Source organism: Pinus tabuliformis, chromosome 9 (genome assembly GCF_031772625.1).
Source record: "Pinus tabuliformis cultivar Carrire ecotype Pingquan chromosome 9, CPIR1, whole genome shotgun sequence".
NCBI classification, from domain to species: Eukaryota; Viridiplantae; Streptophyta; class Pinopsida; order Pinales; family Pinaceae; genus Pinus; species Pinus tabuliformis.
Window position 1 is genome coordinate 1,204,605,240 of NC_142307.1, and position 18,029 is coordinate 1,204,623,268.

At 39.8% G+C, this 18,029-nt stretch overlaps 1 protein-coding gene across 7 annotated transcripts in view; it reads right to left on the bottom strand.

The window, feature by feature from the left end:
* Positions 1-18,029, bottom strand: part of LOC149152871 (putative receptor-like protein kinase At1g49730) — a 213,513-nt gene that overhangs the window by 54,587 nt on the left and 140,897 nt on the right. For 6 of the 7 annotated variants that reach the window (XM_089440301.1, XM_089440298.1, XM_089440300.1 and 3 more), the window contains exon 2: positions 6,340-6,897. In XM_089440301.1, coding sequence (XP_089296427.1) covers positions 6,340-6,897 — 558 coding nt within the window. The remainder of the gene's footprint in view (positions 1-6,339; positions 6,898-18,029) is intronic. The other variant, XM_089440297.1, reaches the window with a different exon arrangement.

Genomic DNA, 18,029 nt, shown 5'->3' on the forward strand with positions numbered 1-18,029 from the left:
CCATTTTCCCTCCAGAATGGGAAGCGGCTGTAATAGACCAACGGGGTGTGTCTACTCTCCCTTGTTTCACTAGCATGTGTCACACTCTTGTATATGCCTCAGAAAGTCCTCCTTGAGGCCTTTCCATGCAAAGCGCTCCCTAATGGTCTAATATGTCTTTGTAAACCCGTGGTGCCTTGCTAGTGGTGAATCATGGGCGGCCTGCAGAATCTTTTCCCTCAGTGGGGAGTTAGGTACCAAGTAAATCCGGTCTCGGTAGTAGATCACCTTGTTCATCACCCAATACCGGTCATCCATCACCAACCCATCAAGGATATCGCATGCAAACTTGTCCTTGGAGTACTCGACGAGTAACTACGCCCTCTAGTCCCGGGAAATGTTCATCAAGGACAAGGTAGCTGGTCTCCTGGACAACGCATCAACAACTAAGTTGTGCTTCCCCTTGACATATTCAATGTCAAAATCATACGTCTATAGTTTGCTCACCCACGTTTGATGTCTCTCCTATAGCTGTTTCTACTCCAAGAAGAACCTGAGGTTGTTGTGGTCGATCTTGACCTTGAACCTATTCCCCACCAAATAGTGCCTGAATTTAGCCAACGCATGCATGATGGCCAACATTTCCTTGTCATAGATGGAGTAGAGCAGCTCATGGGGCAGTAGCTTCCTGCTCTCAAACGCTATGGGGTGCCCCCCTGCATCAATATGACCCCCACACCCACACTTGATGCATCACACTCCAACACGAAAGGCTAAGTGAAATTAGGGAGTGCCAAAACTAGGCAACTACTCATGACCTCCTTGAGGCGATCAAATGCCTCATGCGTTGTAGTGGTCCACTCAAAAGCCTCCTTCTTTGTCAAATCTATGAGGGGTGCAACCAGCTGTGAGAAACCCTTCACAAATTTCTCGTAATATGTGCAAATGCCCAGGAATCCCCTTAACTCATTCACATTCTAGGGCTCTGTCCAATCCCGGATAGCTCTGATCTTCTCCTCATGCACTCAAACACCATCCTCCTCAATGATATGCCCAAGGTAAAGCATCTTAGTCAGCCCAAACTCACTTGGATAGTTTGGCATAGAACTGTTGCGCCTCCAGAAAGCGCAATACTGTCTCAAGGTGTTGTAAATGCTCCTCTCACGTCCGACTATAGATCAGTATGTCATCAAAGAACACCAACACAACCTCAACTGCCCATGAAACACGTGGTTCATGCATGGCTAGAATGTGGCAGGTGCGTTGGTCAAACCAAAGGGTATAACTAGGAACTCCAAGTGCCCATAGTTGCACCAGAATATTGTCTTTGGGACATCTTGATCCCTTACCTGGATTTGGTGGCACCCCGACCACAGATTGATCTTTAAGAACTTCGCTTCCCTCAACTCGTCCATTAGCTCATCTATACAGGGAATAGGATAGCGGTTCTTCAACGTTTTCATGTTGAGAGCGTTGTAATCAATGCACATCCGTAGGGACCCGTCCTTTTTCACCAGCACCATTGATGAAGCAAAAGGGCTAGAGTTGGATCTAATGTATCCTAGTGCCAATAGCTCATGGATGGGCCTCTCGATCTCATCTCGATAAGCCTTGGGATGTCTATAAGGGATCTCTTAATTAGTTAATAAGTGATGTCTTGGAATGTCGACAAGCATTGTGTTCTATTCTTGTTGTTGACAATGAGAATTTTTATGATTAATGATATGTTAATACAGCTAATAATTGTCTTTAGCTCATGTTTTATTTCAGTTTTAAAACATATACCTCACCTATATAGGATAATTTTGGATTTTTGTATCATGTAATCATCTATGAGGGTTAAATTAGACTTGGTTAATATATGACATTTCAGCTGGCATTTTCATTTTTCAGAGTGCACATTTCAATTTGTACCTGTTTCAAAAACTTGTAGATGTCTTAGCCTTTCAAGCAACTTAGTCGTAGGGTCTCCACAACCAAGTCTACTAGTGGCAATCACCTGGAAAAACAAAGCATCAACATTATATAGTCATCCATGGCTACATCACCAATAGTCTCATCAAATGCAATCACAATCCTTAAGCCATACAAAGATCAACCTACAAACTGACTTTTGTGGTGATAATCACAAGCATAGCGAATAAAATTCACTAGTGTAGGCCTTGTTAGCCACCAAAAGTGGGCAACCCCATAGGATAATTTTTCTCCGGGATTTGTCTTTAGCCTGCAGCCCCTGACAGGCATTAGTGTAGCTGATGTATTGTGCCACTTGATCTCCGCTTTCTGAGCCAGTCATATGTCCCCTCGCCCATCTGTCGATAGCATATGTTTGGGGTTTCCTTGGCACATTGGGCATGGATTATTGGGTGACTTGTAAGAAGGAAGGGTTTTCACTGTAGTTTTGTTCCCTCACATTAAATAAGGGGATAATCCTCAATCCTAGTCTCCTGCAATCTCCCCTATTGGCTTATAGCTTCATGAAGGGCACTATTTAGGAAACCTCAATTTTGGTAGCACGGTTTTTTCCCCGTTTCACACTTTTCACTCCCCTCTACACATTACAAGCCCTATTTCATCATCTTCCCTCTCTGGGTCCACAAGGCACTAGTACACCCCCTCCCCTTGTCCACATGTTTCGGTTGGGCCTAGAAATCTATGCAGCTAAAAGAACGTTAAAAGCATATCATGGCCATAAGCAAGAAAGAAAAGAAAAGAATATTATAAAATGCAAAAGATAGTTGGGACATTAAAATAGCACGTGAGCAAAAGCCAAACATGATCTCTACCCATTATCATTATGGCCATCACCCTAGTTCCTAGGGTTCCATGAGTGACCCCACATCATTAAGTAACTCATGCACATCCCAACCCCTCGTGGGTGATGAACTGCCCCACCTTAAGGGGGTAATAACTGCGTATATTATACACAACATGCTCTCATCTCTTGGAGCCCAAAGCAGTAATACAAAGAAAAAAAATCAAGAAAAGGCAAAAGGCAAATGAAGAAGGGTGGAAAAACAAAGGCCAGGATAACTCATGTATCCATGATTTCTCCCTCCTACATCTATACTCCTAAATATGTGGACATCTCTCATAATTACCACTTTGAACCCATGGCATTTGGCTTTGAGACCCCTATGTCCCTATCCATCTCATCATTGTTCACATGACACCTATCAATTGAAGGATGTACTTTGGACCCATATTTCCCTTTAGGGGCTAGGAACACCTAATAAGGTTGTTTATTAGCCACTACTATCTAAGGAGGTAATGTTATTACAAGCTCAAAGCCCCAAATTTGGAAGGGAAGCCCATTATGAAGTCTCAATATGCCCTTGATTAACAAGCTTGGTCACGGTTGGGCAACTTAACTGGGGCCCAAGCCCACCAAAGGATCATATTGACATCCCAAGGGGATGCGTTGAGAGCCATGGGACTCCATCATGTGTTAGAGCATCATTTCATGCCATGGACACCCTCAGCACCTTCAACAATTTGTTCATTGCCCCACCTTATTCGCGAGATGATGCACTTGGACTAGCATTCCCCAATTGGCTTAGCATGATCATAGAAACTGATCCGAGGCCCAGAGGAGGTTTGTCTCACGTTAGAGACTTAGGAGGGTAGACACTATCATCTGAGCCCTCATATGGAGCAGTATACAGGCTTTTCTTTCATCTAAAGACCCATGAGACTAGCATTTCTGCCCCAAAACCACTTTGGGGCCCCACATGGTGTATTGCATGGAGATCGAGGGGCCATCCCCTTGTTTGAGATATATAAAGCCCTCTCACATCTCTTGAAACAAAGAGGACTCAGCAAGACGTCACCATTTCAGCTAGCTCTTGGATGGTTAATTTATAATTTATCATAGCTACTTGGTCGGCTTGTGACGAAGGCCTTTGTTTTGCACATTATTACACTGTTAGGGGCTTTAGAATAGAAATTCAACCTCTAAGGTCTCATATAAATAGACTTCGCTCTCATTTCTGAGAGAGCGTCATCATCACTTGGGATTTTCAACCCTCTTAGGCAACTTCGCACTTTTTCTCTTGGATCTTTGGAGTATCTTGGATGCACTATGATATTTGGAGTCGATTTTGATTTTGTCCACGGATATATTGATTATGGATGGATATATTGCATGACTATTTTGTAAGTTCTCTTGTTGATGAAACCTTTCTTTGCAAATTGTCTAATGCATGTAAGCACTACAACTAGAGTAAATGTTATTGTACCCTAATTTTGTTGAAGATAATTTTGAAAGCTATTTGGCTGGCTCTTGCATATGTTATTCATGGTATAGCATGCAATGAATGTTCCTAGTGATGAAATGTTAGTTTCTTCATGAAACTCCATATTCTAATAGTAGGTAATTATTTAAAGGTGGTAGCTAAGGCATCATCTTTTAGGCTCCTTGAAGACAAATTTGGCTTATCTTACGCATCTTGGACTCCATAGACCCAAGGGAGAAGGCACTGGCCTAAGTCGTTTGGTGATCAACCCTTCTCTTCTCCATCTTTTCCCCTCCTCAATTTTTCGGCCCCTCTTTCCTAGGACAACTAGCTAGGGCATCAAGCAAAATATTTTGGAGAGTGAATTTGTGAATTCCATTTGGACAAGACTTTTCCTTGAGGTCCGGCATAAAGAATCTCCAATTTTGGTTGATTTCTCATGGTGATCCATCCATAAATTCTTGTGCCCTTGGTGTGCCCTAGAAGGGAAACCTAACTTGTATTTACTGGGATAGGTCTCTTTCTTGAGGGTTGTGTGAGCATAGTATTTGTTGGAATAAATCATAAGAAACCCTTTCTTCTTCCTTGCCTTGACCTAGTGAGTACCTTGGAAGAATTTATTCCTGCGATTATTCATACAGCCTAGGCCTAGGACAAGTATTTCCTAGTTCTCTCAAAGGGAGCAAAGAGCCTCTATTGTTAAAACGTCACATAGAGCTTCTTTGAGAAGTCTTACCTTATCAAATAGAGTCTTGATCTTAGGAATACCTATCATTATTGCATATCTCAAAACTCTAAGTCTTGAACTCCTTGTCTCATGTTCTTTTTCGAAGATCATTTAGCTTCTTTAAAGCATTGGGCCATTGTTGTGTCTCTCCTTGAATGGACTTTGTGGAATATTGTCATACCTAAATCATTGATCTATTCATTCTAAGTGATTCCCTTTTGACACCGGGACTCCTCCAATTGGTGAAAGTTCGTAAAGAGCAAGGAACTTTTATTGAGGTGACAGTGGCTCATTGTCCCATTGTTGTCACTTAGTAGACTAGTCGTCCCTTAGGTTTCCCTTCCTTAGGGCCCTGATAGATTGTGTGGTAAGTTGGTAACAAGCCTCATGCAAATAAGGGATAACACGGCCCACCAACACTCTCAGTGGCATTGATTGCATCCATCCTTTCCTCACATGACATTTTTCATAAGAAAGCCTGCAAAGCATCATGTTAAGACTTTAAAGGAATGTAAAGGCCTCCTCCACCTTTAACCTGCTGACTTCTTCAAGGAATATACTGCCAAGAGAGGTGAAGTCACCATATGTGGAAGGGGAGGATAGCGAACTACCACATGCACTCATCTTGGCTTCGAACCTGCATTCTCCCATTTTGAACCCGCAAAGATCCCAAATCCAACCATCAATCAAGTCTGATGATCTGACAGCTAGGGAACTCTTCTCTCTCCCATGCACCCCTGCCCTCCTATGAAATGGGAAATGTCTAGAGTGTTGGTTTCAGGATGGAGGATGATGCTCCTACATCATTATGCTACTCGAACCCTAGAATTGCAGACTCTTGCATCTAGAGTTCTTTAACAGCTTTGGATCTCTTCAATGCTAGACAAAATCTAGAGCACTTACGAATTCATCCATTCAGTAAATAGAAATAGACTTCAATCAGCAAAGGCAAACAACCTTGTGTACATTCACTCAATCTTATCTCTCCAATGAAGAAGGATTATAAATAGGGACCTTCAACATTATTGGATGTGAATCCCAAAGATAGAGACTTGGATAACCCTGAATACTTGAAGACTAACCTCTCTTTGCAAAACCACTTTTGAAGGCCTTCTGTGGTAAATGTAGAAAACAATTAGATCGGAGAGTAGGAGAGTTGTCAAGTACATTGAAACAATTAGTCTCTTCAAAAAGACAGACTACATTTAATTCCATGTTGTAAAACAAACTTAAGTTGCTAGGTGGCTGATCAAACCTCTTGACACTTCATATAGATTTATCAACATGCACTTTCATATGGATGCAATGGTTTACATATTTCTACTCTGGACTAAATGTTTTTAAATTGCAGTTTCCACAATCTCTTCAACATCACAATTCCATGGAGCTAATCCATACCTGGTTGACCACCAAGGCCTTGAATCCCAAAAAAGCAGCTTGCTTTGTCAATTGCGAATTTCAAGTTTCCATGGCTGGCAATGGCCACAAAAGTGGCATCTCTGCATATGCTCAAAGTCAAGTTATTCTTTGCACCCTGAAGATGGCGAATAAACATGATACTGGAATTCAAACAGACTTGGCATTCTCCAAGTGAGGAAACTGGTTTCATGCAGTAGAGATGCACCTCGTTGAACTTTGCGATTTGCTCAATTCCTTCAACAGTCTTCAGATCCTTGCACAGAAGATCAAATGTTATCTTTGTACCCAAACCACAAAATGCTGTTGCATTTGGTGCAAGTCCACTCGATAGAAGATTATTCAATAGAGCACTCTTGCAAGCCTCAGTCAACAATGAAGGAACCCCAATCTGACTTGTTGCATTTGCATATTGAGCCAGGGAGATTCCAACCAAAGCATGGAGATAACGGCAGCATCTGCCTATATTTTGTTCAGAGCATACTGAGGTGAGTGTTGTAAAATCCAAGGTACTGAAGTCAAGAGGGCAACCTGTATCAGCTGTATAGATATTAGAAACATGGATCAGGTAAAGAGAAGCCAAAGAAAGGTTTGAGATCAACTTTCACAAAACTATGATACTAAAAAGCTCATATGTTATTATGTTCTTCTGTACATCTATGCAAATCAATACTGGTCACTGGACTACATTGTTTGTCAATAATATTTGACAGTGGTGTAAATTGAATTCAATCTGTGTGCCTCTGAAATTAATATAAGTCGAAAAACACTTGAAAACAAACTTTCCAACAAAAAATAAAATAGCACTTTCTAGAACTCGCACCGTTGTATACCAGAATATAAGTAGCAATGACATAACATAATTCCAAACAAAGTAATTTGTGCACACCATGTTCCTTTCTCTGAACTCATGCTATAAGGTTAATTTACCAACTTAAAACAGTTGCAATTTTATATAACATTTTGTTTTAGATAAATTAAATAATGCTGAACAGCTTGCATAAATTTAAATTTTGAGAAACAAAAGTCCTAACCAGAGGTGTATCAAGAAAAAAAAAAAGAATGAAAGGAAGCTCTCAGTGTTATTTGTTGACCTGGAAATCAAGTTAAGTTCAAATCTTTTCAGAAACCTTGAGGTAGCCATGGGGACACTAAAGTTAGAGATTGAACTTATTGCACCAGGGGGCTTCCAGGGATCCAAGCCCACCTCATGTTCTCATTTTATAATTTTTAGATGGTGGGCAGTAAACCAATTGAAATTTCCCTTCACTGGTAGAGGTTCAATAGGTGTTTCATGCCATTTTGGCCACAAAAATGGTGAGTTAGATGGTAGACCACAGCTGTGTTGTCTAATGGTGAGTAGATAGGCTGATACAGGAGAATGATCACCACCCTGCCATCATTGTGGCAGAGTGCACACAGGAGAAGGAATCAAGGCAACATAGTGTGAGATGCTAATGTGACGGCAGGGGATTTTCCTTCTGCGATTCATCCTCTGCTGTTAGATCCCCCAGCCTCATCTGATGGTCAGCGGTTTCGCAGTTGCTTGGAAGGAGAGAGAATCCTCACCTCGTTTTTCCTCCTCAGATAGCTGAGTTGTTCATTTCCATCATGGAATTGACAGCCAGCATTTTCCCTAAGGGCATTTTCCATGTTTGGACCACCTCACATCTTTCCTCCTAGGTTGGAATGTTATCTGCTCAACTAATGTCTTAAATTGACAGCTCTCCTCCTCCCTTACATCTTTCATCTTGTGATGCACACCTTGTCTCCAAATAGGGTCCCATGACCTCTTCCTCATGATTTTGGCAGAACGATTAAGAGGTGGCTGGGTCAAATTTTGTATGGCCTTTGGAGAACGAAAGTTATTTTCTAAAAGAGATTTTGAACTTCTGAGTTTTTTTTGCTTGAAGAATGAAATTTAAAAAAAAATTGAGAAACATAATTTTTTAAAACCCTAGTTGAAAACCTAGGAGGAAAACACAAAAGAAATAAAGTTGAAGAATGCATATCAAATTTTTTTGAAAGAACCCAGTAATTAAAAATAAAATTATTAAAATAGCCCGTGTAGGAAGAAAAATGGCGAAAATGACTAATGTCAAGTTTGAGGTGGAGAAATTCACCGGCAAAAGCAATTTTGCATTGTGGGAACTGAAGGTACGGGATTTCCTTGTGCACAAAGGTTGCACAAAGCATTAGATGGGGTAAGAAAGAGACCTGTTGGCATGACAAATTTGTAATGGGAGGACTTGGATGCCCGAGTTCTTAGTACCATCAGGTTGTGCCTCCATATGAAAGGGGGCACTAAAATAGCAGAACACCTAAATGTATTTAATACACTTATTTGCTAGTTGACTGATATGGATGTCAAATTTGAAGAAGAAGTTAAAGCCATTACTTTGTTATGCTCCTTTCTCGAGTCTTGGGATCATTTTGTGACTTCTATCATTTTGAGCATGACCGAATCTCTAGAATTTGACTATGTCGCGGGAGCTCTGTTATCTGAAGAAGTACAGAGGAATTATAACATTGAAACTTCCACGCCAAAAACTATAGTAGCCAGAGGCTGATCCAGGGAGAGAGGATAAAAATCAAGAAGTTCTTCCAAATCAAAGTCAAGAGGCAAGAAGTGTAAAGCCAAATGTTGTTTTCGCAACAAAACAGGGCATCTCAAGGACTGTTGAAAAAGAAATGAGTCCGGCGAAAACCTAAAGAAGGAAGCAAATCAAGTTAAATCAGGTATGATTGATGAGGTTTTGTTTGTTGAATTAGGTATGATAAATAAAGTTTCGTCTCATTGCAATGTTTCTCAACATTTTGAAGATTGGTTGTTAGATTCTAGCATTTCTTATCACATGAGTCCACACAGAAACTAGTTCACTTCGTATCAAGTTGTGAATGGTAGTTCTATTTATGGGTAATAATGTATCTTGTCAAACTGTTGGGGTGGGAAATGTCAGAATTAAAATGTATGATGGTATGATTAGAACATTGATTGATGTTAGACATGTACCTGAGTTGAAAAATATTTTGATTTCTTTGGGAGTATTGGACTCGAAAGGTTACAAATTTATAGGTCAAGGTGGAGCGTTGAGAGTTTCAAAGAACGTTCTAGTTGTTATAAAGGCAGAGAAGATCAAAAACTTTTACAGACTTAAGGGAAGTACTCAGGTCAATGAGGCAACGACTGTATCTGAGGAGGCAGGAGAAGATACTCACCTATGGCATCAGTGGTTGGGTCACACGAGTGAGAAAGGCCTTCAAGTACTGATGAATCGCAAAATACTTCCTAATTTGAAATCATTGAGTTTCGATTTTTGCAAACATTGTGTATATGGAAAACAATGTAGAAAAAAATTTAAAAGTTGGAAGTCATAATAGTAAAGGAGTTTTGGATTATATTCATTCTGATCTCTAGGGACCATCTCCTATAGTGTCTTATGGAGGTGCATCCTATTTTGTAACGTTTATTGATGACTACTCCAGAAAAGTTTGGGTTTATATGTTAAAAAGAAAGGTTGATGTATTTAATGCTTTTAAACAGTTTAAAGCTATGATAGAAAAGAAAACATAAAATACAACTAAATATTTAAGAACTGACAATGGCGGTGAATTTACTTCTTCAGAATTTGAGAAGTATTGCAAGGATGAAGGGTTTGTTAGACACAAAATTTTTGTCTATACTCAGCAAAATGGCATTGTCGAACGTATGAACATGGCTCTTATGGAAAGAGCTAGGAGCATGATCAACAATGCTAATCTGCAGAACAAGTTGTGGGTAGATGCAACATCCATTGCTTGTTATTTTGTAACTAGATCACCTTTAGTCACTATTAATTGTAAAATGCTTGAAGAAGTTTGGTCAAGTAAGTCTTGTGATTATTCATATTTAAGAATTTTTGGTTGTAATGCCTATGCTCTTATTCCAAAGAATCAACTTTCTAAGTTAGACCCAAAAGCAAAATGTTATGTCTTTGTTGGGTATGACGATGTTGTGAAAGGATACAAGTTGTGGGATCCTTCTACGCATAAGATCATGATTAGTAGAACGTAACGTTTAATGAATCTTCTCTTCTAAAATCAGATGTTGAAAAAGTTGAACAGGAACAGGTATTGGTTGAATCAACAAATTCAGTTAGAGACTCTAGCTTTTACAGAAAGTCGGAAGGAAGAAGAAACTTCTAACGAAAAAGGTGCAGAAGATATAAAGGAAACTGTAGAAGTTAAGCAACCAGACACTCTTAGGAGGTCTACAAGGGAATGAATAACACGCAAGAGGCATGCAGATTCTGCTTCGTTTGTTGCTTTGATGACTGAGGATGTGGAACCTTCTTGTTATCAAGAAGCAATGGATGATGCGGATAGTGAAAAAAGGAAGAAGGCTATGGACGAGGAAATGGTTTCCTTGGCCAAGAGAAAAACTTGGCATCTTGTAGAACTTCCTAAAGGGAGAAATGTTGTCGGTTGTAAATGGGTCTTCAAATTAAAGAGAAATCTTGATGGAAGTATTGAAAGATATAAGGAGAGCCTGGTGGCAAAAGGGTACTCTCAGATAGAAGGTATTGACTTTCATGAGATTCTTTCGCGAATTGTAAAACTTATTGTGAAAATTTGCTGCAATAATTGAGTTATTTCTCCTCCTTATTTATGATAAGTTATTTACCAATACTTTAGTAAATACCAAAATAAATTCAGTTGTAGACTTCACAAACTAGAACTGAAAATTAAACGGCAAGAGAAACATCAACATATGAACAATCACATTGATACACTTGTTTTTGGACAGTTGTCCCCCGAAAAACCCAATGTGGGAAAACCGGTACAACAGATCTAAGGATTCTTATTATTGGCAGTAAATATCTGAATACAATCTATGATGCTCATCTAGCAATCCTTTACAGAGAAAATACTGGCGGAAAATCTGAGTGATTTTTACCTCATTTCACCTGGTAGAATTCTGACTAATCCGACACAAGACTGCTTAACCCTGACTATTTTTGCGTTGTCTCTGCGTCAACCATGCATCACCTTCTATGCCCTTTGCGTTAGCTCTCCCGGCTGTTCCGATAGTTCCCAGTAGTTCTGGCAGTTCCCAACAGTTCTGACAGTTCCCAACAGTTTTGGCAGTTACGGTTGTTTCGGCAGTTCTGGATTCTGCGTGACAGATAGATTTTCTTCTCTATGTTGGCCCTTTTGGCTCTGCATCAGGACTACTTGGGCCCAAACTGGCCCAACGTCAACTCTCCCAGCTATGACGCTACTTCTCTGCAAGCTCTCTTTACCTCTCTGTTCTGTATTTTCCGAAAGGTCCTTCTCCCATATTCTCTCTGCCCCTCAGCAATAATATCTCCCCAATCTATTTTCCTTCTGAGAACTTTTCACCTCAAAAAATTGATTTCCTCAATCTCTCTCTGTGTTTTCCAAATGAACCCCAAGCCTGCATTTTATACTTTTCCTGTTGAGTCTTCAACGGCTGAGATTGAGTCTCTAATCAACGACATGACTTGATCCGCCTTCTAGATCATTCTCACCCATATTTTGATTAATACCCATTAATATTTAATTTCCCTAAGTTCAGACTTAGGAAATCCATTAAAAATATTAATTATTTTATAAAATACAATTCGGATGGAATTTCACCAAATGGTTTCTGGATTCTTTAGAACTCATGTGCCTTAGCCTCCCCACCAATTTTCAAGGCTAGAGAACTTCTGATGCTACCAAAAACTAACACTCCCTCTTAGCAAGGAAAGTGCTCTAGCAAAAATGTCCACCTTCATGTTGCTCTGTTTCTGAAGCATCTCCTTTCTGCACTGTTATTGCCACCAACGTTGTGATATTGCTGCTACTATATTGTTGCCCATGACACTGCCATTGCCACTGTTGCATCTGTACTACAGCTCCCTCTCAAACACTGCATCATTCTATTGAAAGGGATTTTCCAGCATACCCATCTGTTCTCGAAATTGAACAAACTTGGCTCTTCCTATAGCCTTAGTGAGTATGTCTACCACTTGATTTCCTGTGGGAGTGTACTCCAACTATACCGCTCCATGCTGAACACAGTCTCTGATAAAGTGACATTGAATATTGATGTGTTTGGAGCGATCATGAAATACTGGATTTTCAGGGATCTTGATACAACTCTGATTATCATAGAAGATCCTTGTTGCTTCCATCCTTCTCCTGAATAGATTTACAAGCAGTTTCCTAAGCCATATAGCTTCACATGTTGCTTTGCTAGCTGCCATATACTTAGCTTCAACAGAGCTCAGAGCTACAGACTTTTGCTTCTTACTGCACCAGGAGGTCATCCCAGATCCAATACCGAAGCAATACCTAATGGTACTTTTCCTGTCTACTGAACTTCCTACCCAATCTACATCAGTAAATCCACTCAATTCGATATCATTGCCCTTGGTGTACCTTAATCCAAAATTTATTGTTCCACGCACATACCTGAGAATGTGCTTTGTTGGTGCCCAGTGCGCCCTTTTTGGTTCCAGCATGAACTGACTAAGGGTGTTGACAGCATAACACAAATTTGGCCTAGTGTTGAGCATATACATAAGTGACCCAATGAGTTGTCTATATAAGGTGTGGTCCACTTCTTTGTCTCCCGAAGCATCTATTTTCTTCCAATTGATAATCATAGGCGTAGCCATAGGTCAACAATCCTGCACTCTAAATCTTTTCAGAATTTCTAATGCATGCCATCCTTGGCCAAGGAAGATCTCACCATCTTGCTGCCAAACTTCCAATCCCAAAAATTAGTGCATTAGCCCCAAATCCTTCATATCAAACTCAGTTTCCAGGTTCTTCTTACAATCCTCTATGAGTCTGGATGATCCTGTCAAAAATAGATCATCCACATACAATACCAGAATCAACGGCTCACCTTCTACCAATAGATAATAAAGATTGGGATCGGCATCGCTCTTGATGAATCCCAACTGCTGTAAGTAGCTGTCAATTCGACCATACCAAGCTTTGGGTGCTTGTTTTAGCCTGTACAAGGCTTTCTTCAACCTGCACACATGAGTTCTCTTTTCATGTGTTTCGAAACCTTCTGGTTGTTCGATATATACCTCTTCTTCTATCACCCCATTCAAGATCGTTGTCTTGATATCCATTTGGTGAATCTCCCGTCCCATTTGTGCTGCAAGGGATATAATGAATCTGATAGAGGTATATCGATCTATTGGGGCAAAGGTTTCCTCGTATTCTATTCCTTCCTTTTGCGCATATCCTCTTGCGACAAACCTAGCCTTGTACTTATCTACGCTACCATCTGCAACATACTTGATCTTGTAGATCCATCTCGAACCTACAACTAATTTTTCTCTGGTCTTGGTACAATTTCCCAGACATCATTTGTCATTATAGAATTGTACTCATCTACCATGACATCCACCCATACCTGGTGTTGTATAGCTTCTTGAAAACTAGAGGGTTCTTCAACCTGAGCTACCAATGCTTGGTACCTGTCAGGTTGTCTATGCTGCTTTTTCTCGATTCTAGGAGCTCCAACGAATTCCTCTGCATCCCTCAAAGTGTGTCATACTTCTCGGCTAGTTCTTCCACTAGTGGTGGGAGGTTCCATATGTTCCTCTTCCTGTACCTGCTGTGACACTCTTGGCTCCTCTTCTCTTGAGGAGATGCTAGTACTGGTTACTGTGCTTGAACCAGATGCTTGTCTTCCTGCCAGATCTGATCCCTGTTGCTGGACTAGAGGAGCATCCTCATCCTGTTCTTCAAATGGCATCTCACGAGATTTCCTGAAGGCTCTATCTTCCATGAACTTCGCATCTTGCCTTACTACAATCTTTCTACTACTCAGAATGTAGATCTGATATGCCTTTGAAGTCTCACTGTAACCTACTAGATACCCAACTTCGACAGTCTACTCTAACTTGCTCTGCTTCTCTTCTGGAATATGGCAATAAGCTACACTTCCGAATATCCTGAGGTGACTTACTTCTGGCTTCTTTCCCGTGAAAACTCCCTCTGGTGTCTTCTTTCCTAAAGCCCTATGAGGAGTCCTGTTCTAAATGTGTACAATCGTGCTGCATGCTTCTGCCCATAAAAACTTGGGTAGATTTCGATGATATAACATTGCCTTTGCTGCTCCAACAATAGTTATGTTCTTCCTTTCTGCGACTCCATTATGTTCTGGATTATAGGGTGTTGTCCATTCTCTTTGGATCCCTTCTCTTGCACAGAAATCAATGAAGTTCTTATCCATGTATTCTCCGCCATTATCTGAGCGCAATATCATGATCTTCCTTCCTGTCAGATTTTCCACTAGAGCCTTAAACTCTTTAAACTGATCAAAGACCTCATCCTTAGTTCTCAAAAAAAAGATCCAAGTTTTCCTGGAATGATCATCTATGAAGGTAACAAAATACTTAGTGCCACTAATGGCCCTTGTAGACATCGGACCGCAAATGTCTGTGTATTAACCCCAATACTCTCTTAGCTCTATTGTTGCTTCTAGAATATGCTACTTTGGCATACTTACTTAGCACGCAGCCTCTGCATGTATCATCATGCTCGGTAGTAAGCACTGGAACCCTCGTAATAGTTTCCTTGAGCATCCATAATGCCCCATGATGTAAGTGTCCCATCCTCCTATTCCATAACTCATTTAATTCTTTTTCTCCGTCGACATTACTGCTTATCAGTGCCATGGGAGACTCAAATTGTAACTTGTATAATTTGTTGCTTCAAGTTCCAATCTGGGCCCTCTCTTTCCACCTTGGATGCTTGACATATACTCTATTACCAATAAAGTATACATCATATCCCTTATCTTGTAATTGAGAGACAAAAAATCAAATTTATTCCCATACCTGGCACATGCAATACATTCGTGGCTCGAAGCCTATCTCATGCTGTTGTCTGGTATATAACAGTTCCTTTTCCTACTAGGGTGCACTTCGTCCATTCATTCCCATACCTGGCACATGTAATACATTTGTGGCCCGAAGACTATCTCATGCTACTATTTGGAATATAACGGTTCCTTTTCCTACTCGGGTGCACTTCGTCCTGTTACCCATTGTGATTTGAAAGTTCATATGTTCTTCTTGATAGCTCGAGAAATATTCTCGTTCTCCATTCATATGAGCTAAAGCCCCGCTATCAATATACCAGTCCTCAGCGGATGTAGAACTTGATAGGCAAGCAAACTCCTCTTCCAGCCTGGAAGTTAATTCAGAAATATTCTGATCCCAGTCCTCAGCTGATGCAGAACTTGATAGGCAAGCAAACTCCTCTTCCGGCCTGGAAGTTAATTCGGAAACGTTCTCTATGCCCTTTTTCTTTGCTTCCATCTTGCCTGAACCTTGCTCTGATACCATATGAAATTTTTCTGCAATAATTGATTTATTTCTCCTACTTATTTATGATAAGTTATTTACCAATACTTTAGTAAATACCAAAATAAATTCAAATGCAGACTTCAAAAACTAGAACTGAAAATTAAACGGCAAGAGAAACATTAGCTTATGAACAATCACATTGACACACTTGTTTTTGGACAATCGTCCCTGAAAAACCCAATGTGGGAAAACCAGTGCAGCAGATCTGAGGATTCTTATTATTGGCAGTAAATATCTGAATACAATCTAGGATGCTCATCTTGTGTAAGACTCTAACTTACTCATACATGAACAATCTCATCAGCATATGAACAATCACATTGACACACTTGTTTTTGGACAATCGTCCCCGGAAAAACCCAATGTGGGAAAACCGATGCAAGAGATCCGAGGATTCTTATTATTGGCAGTGAATATCTAAATACAATCTAGGATGCTCATCTTGTGTAAGGCTCTAACTTACTCATACATGAATGTAAGGCTCTAATTTACTCGTACATTTACCTTTAACAAAATATGAAAGTTATTTTGAGAAATTAAACAGAATTCAAAATTTCATTAATTCGTTGTTGAGTACTTACCTAGTTTACTGTTGTTGAAGATGCCTCATAATTACTCCTTCTCCCATTACCAAAAGACCAAAACCACCTAGCCAAACTGGGTACAACCAATTTACTCAGTTCCAAAGTGCGGCTCAATTGACGCAATCTGGTCCCCCATGCCCAAAAAATTAAGAACAATTGAAACTCTTCCTCTCATAAGTAAGACTCTCAGAAACTTCCTCTTCTCAGCCTCCTCCCCCTTCCTCAAGATTTTCTTCCTCCTTTTATTTCTCTTCCCACTGCCTTCCTCCCATGTCTGTGTCATTATTTTTGTTACGTGTAACTTTTACAAAATCAATCTCATTTGATTTTATGGACTTTATTTGAATATGTACGATTTGATTTAATTAAAGTTTATTATTATTTTAATAAATTAATTTGTTTTATTTAGTTTATAATTTTAATTTATTTATATTATTATTTTATTAATTTTAATTTTAAATATAATTTGTAAATTAAAATTAACATTTTCTTTTAGTTTAAGGGTTTATCATCTATATATATATATATATATATATATATATATATATATATATATATATATATATAAGGTAGTATACGTATTACCTACCTAATTTGATATATTCATGATATTCTAGTGAGGTAGGGATTTTTTTCGATAATTAATTCATTACCTTAATTTATACTTTTCCCTGTAGTAACCAGCATATATATAGTGCGATACATGCGGATCCATGCATACGTAGTTATCATATGGAGGTCCCATATGTATGCTAATATTCGTATTTTATTTATAGTTGTAGGTGGGTCATTACATCTAGCAATCGTTTACAGAGAAAATACTAGCGGAAAATCTGAGTGAGTTTTACCTCACTTCACCCGGCAGAATTTCGGCTAATCCGGCACAAGACTGGCTAACCCCAACTATTTTTGCATTGTCTCTATGTCAGCCCTGCATCACGTTCTTTGCCCTCTGCGTCAGCTCTCCCGATAGTTCCAGTTGTTCCGGCAGTTCTGGATTCTACGTTACAGACAACATTTCTACTCTGTGTTGGCCCTTTTGGCTCTGTGTCAAGACTTCGTGGGCCCAGACTGGCCCAGCGCCAACTCTCCCAGCGATGGCGCTGCTTCTCTGCAAGCTCTCTTCGTCTCTCTGTTCTGTATTTTCCAGAAGGTCCTTCTCCCGGATTCTCTCTACCCCTCAGCTGCAAGATCTCCCCAATCGATTTTCCTCCTGAGAACTTCTCACCTCAGAAAATTGATTTCCTCAATCTCTCTGTGTGTTTCTCATATGAACCTCAAGCTTCCATTTTATACTTTCCTGTTGAGTCTTAAACAGCCGAGATTAAGTCTCTAATTGTTAAATTATGGTATGTTCTATGCTTATAACAGTTTACTTCTTTTTCTTATTATATTCCACCGATTAGCAATCACATATACATAAAGTAAAGTGCAGATAGAACATTAAACGATCGACAGAAAACAAGCCAAGACAAGAGACACAAGATGTGGCGGCTAGCCAGGGACAAACCCCACAATGTGTGGGGAAACCCTTTGATCAAATCTTCTTTTATCTTCAATAATTCAACAGAGAGAAATAGTACAATAAATCTGATTCATATCAGCGGTAGCAAACCCTAGATCAGTAGCATCAGCATTAGCGGCTTCTTTATCAAACTAGGGCAGACCATATCTCACAAACCGACAGTCGGATTGACTTCATTCC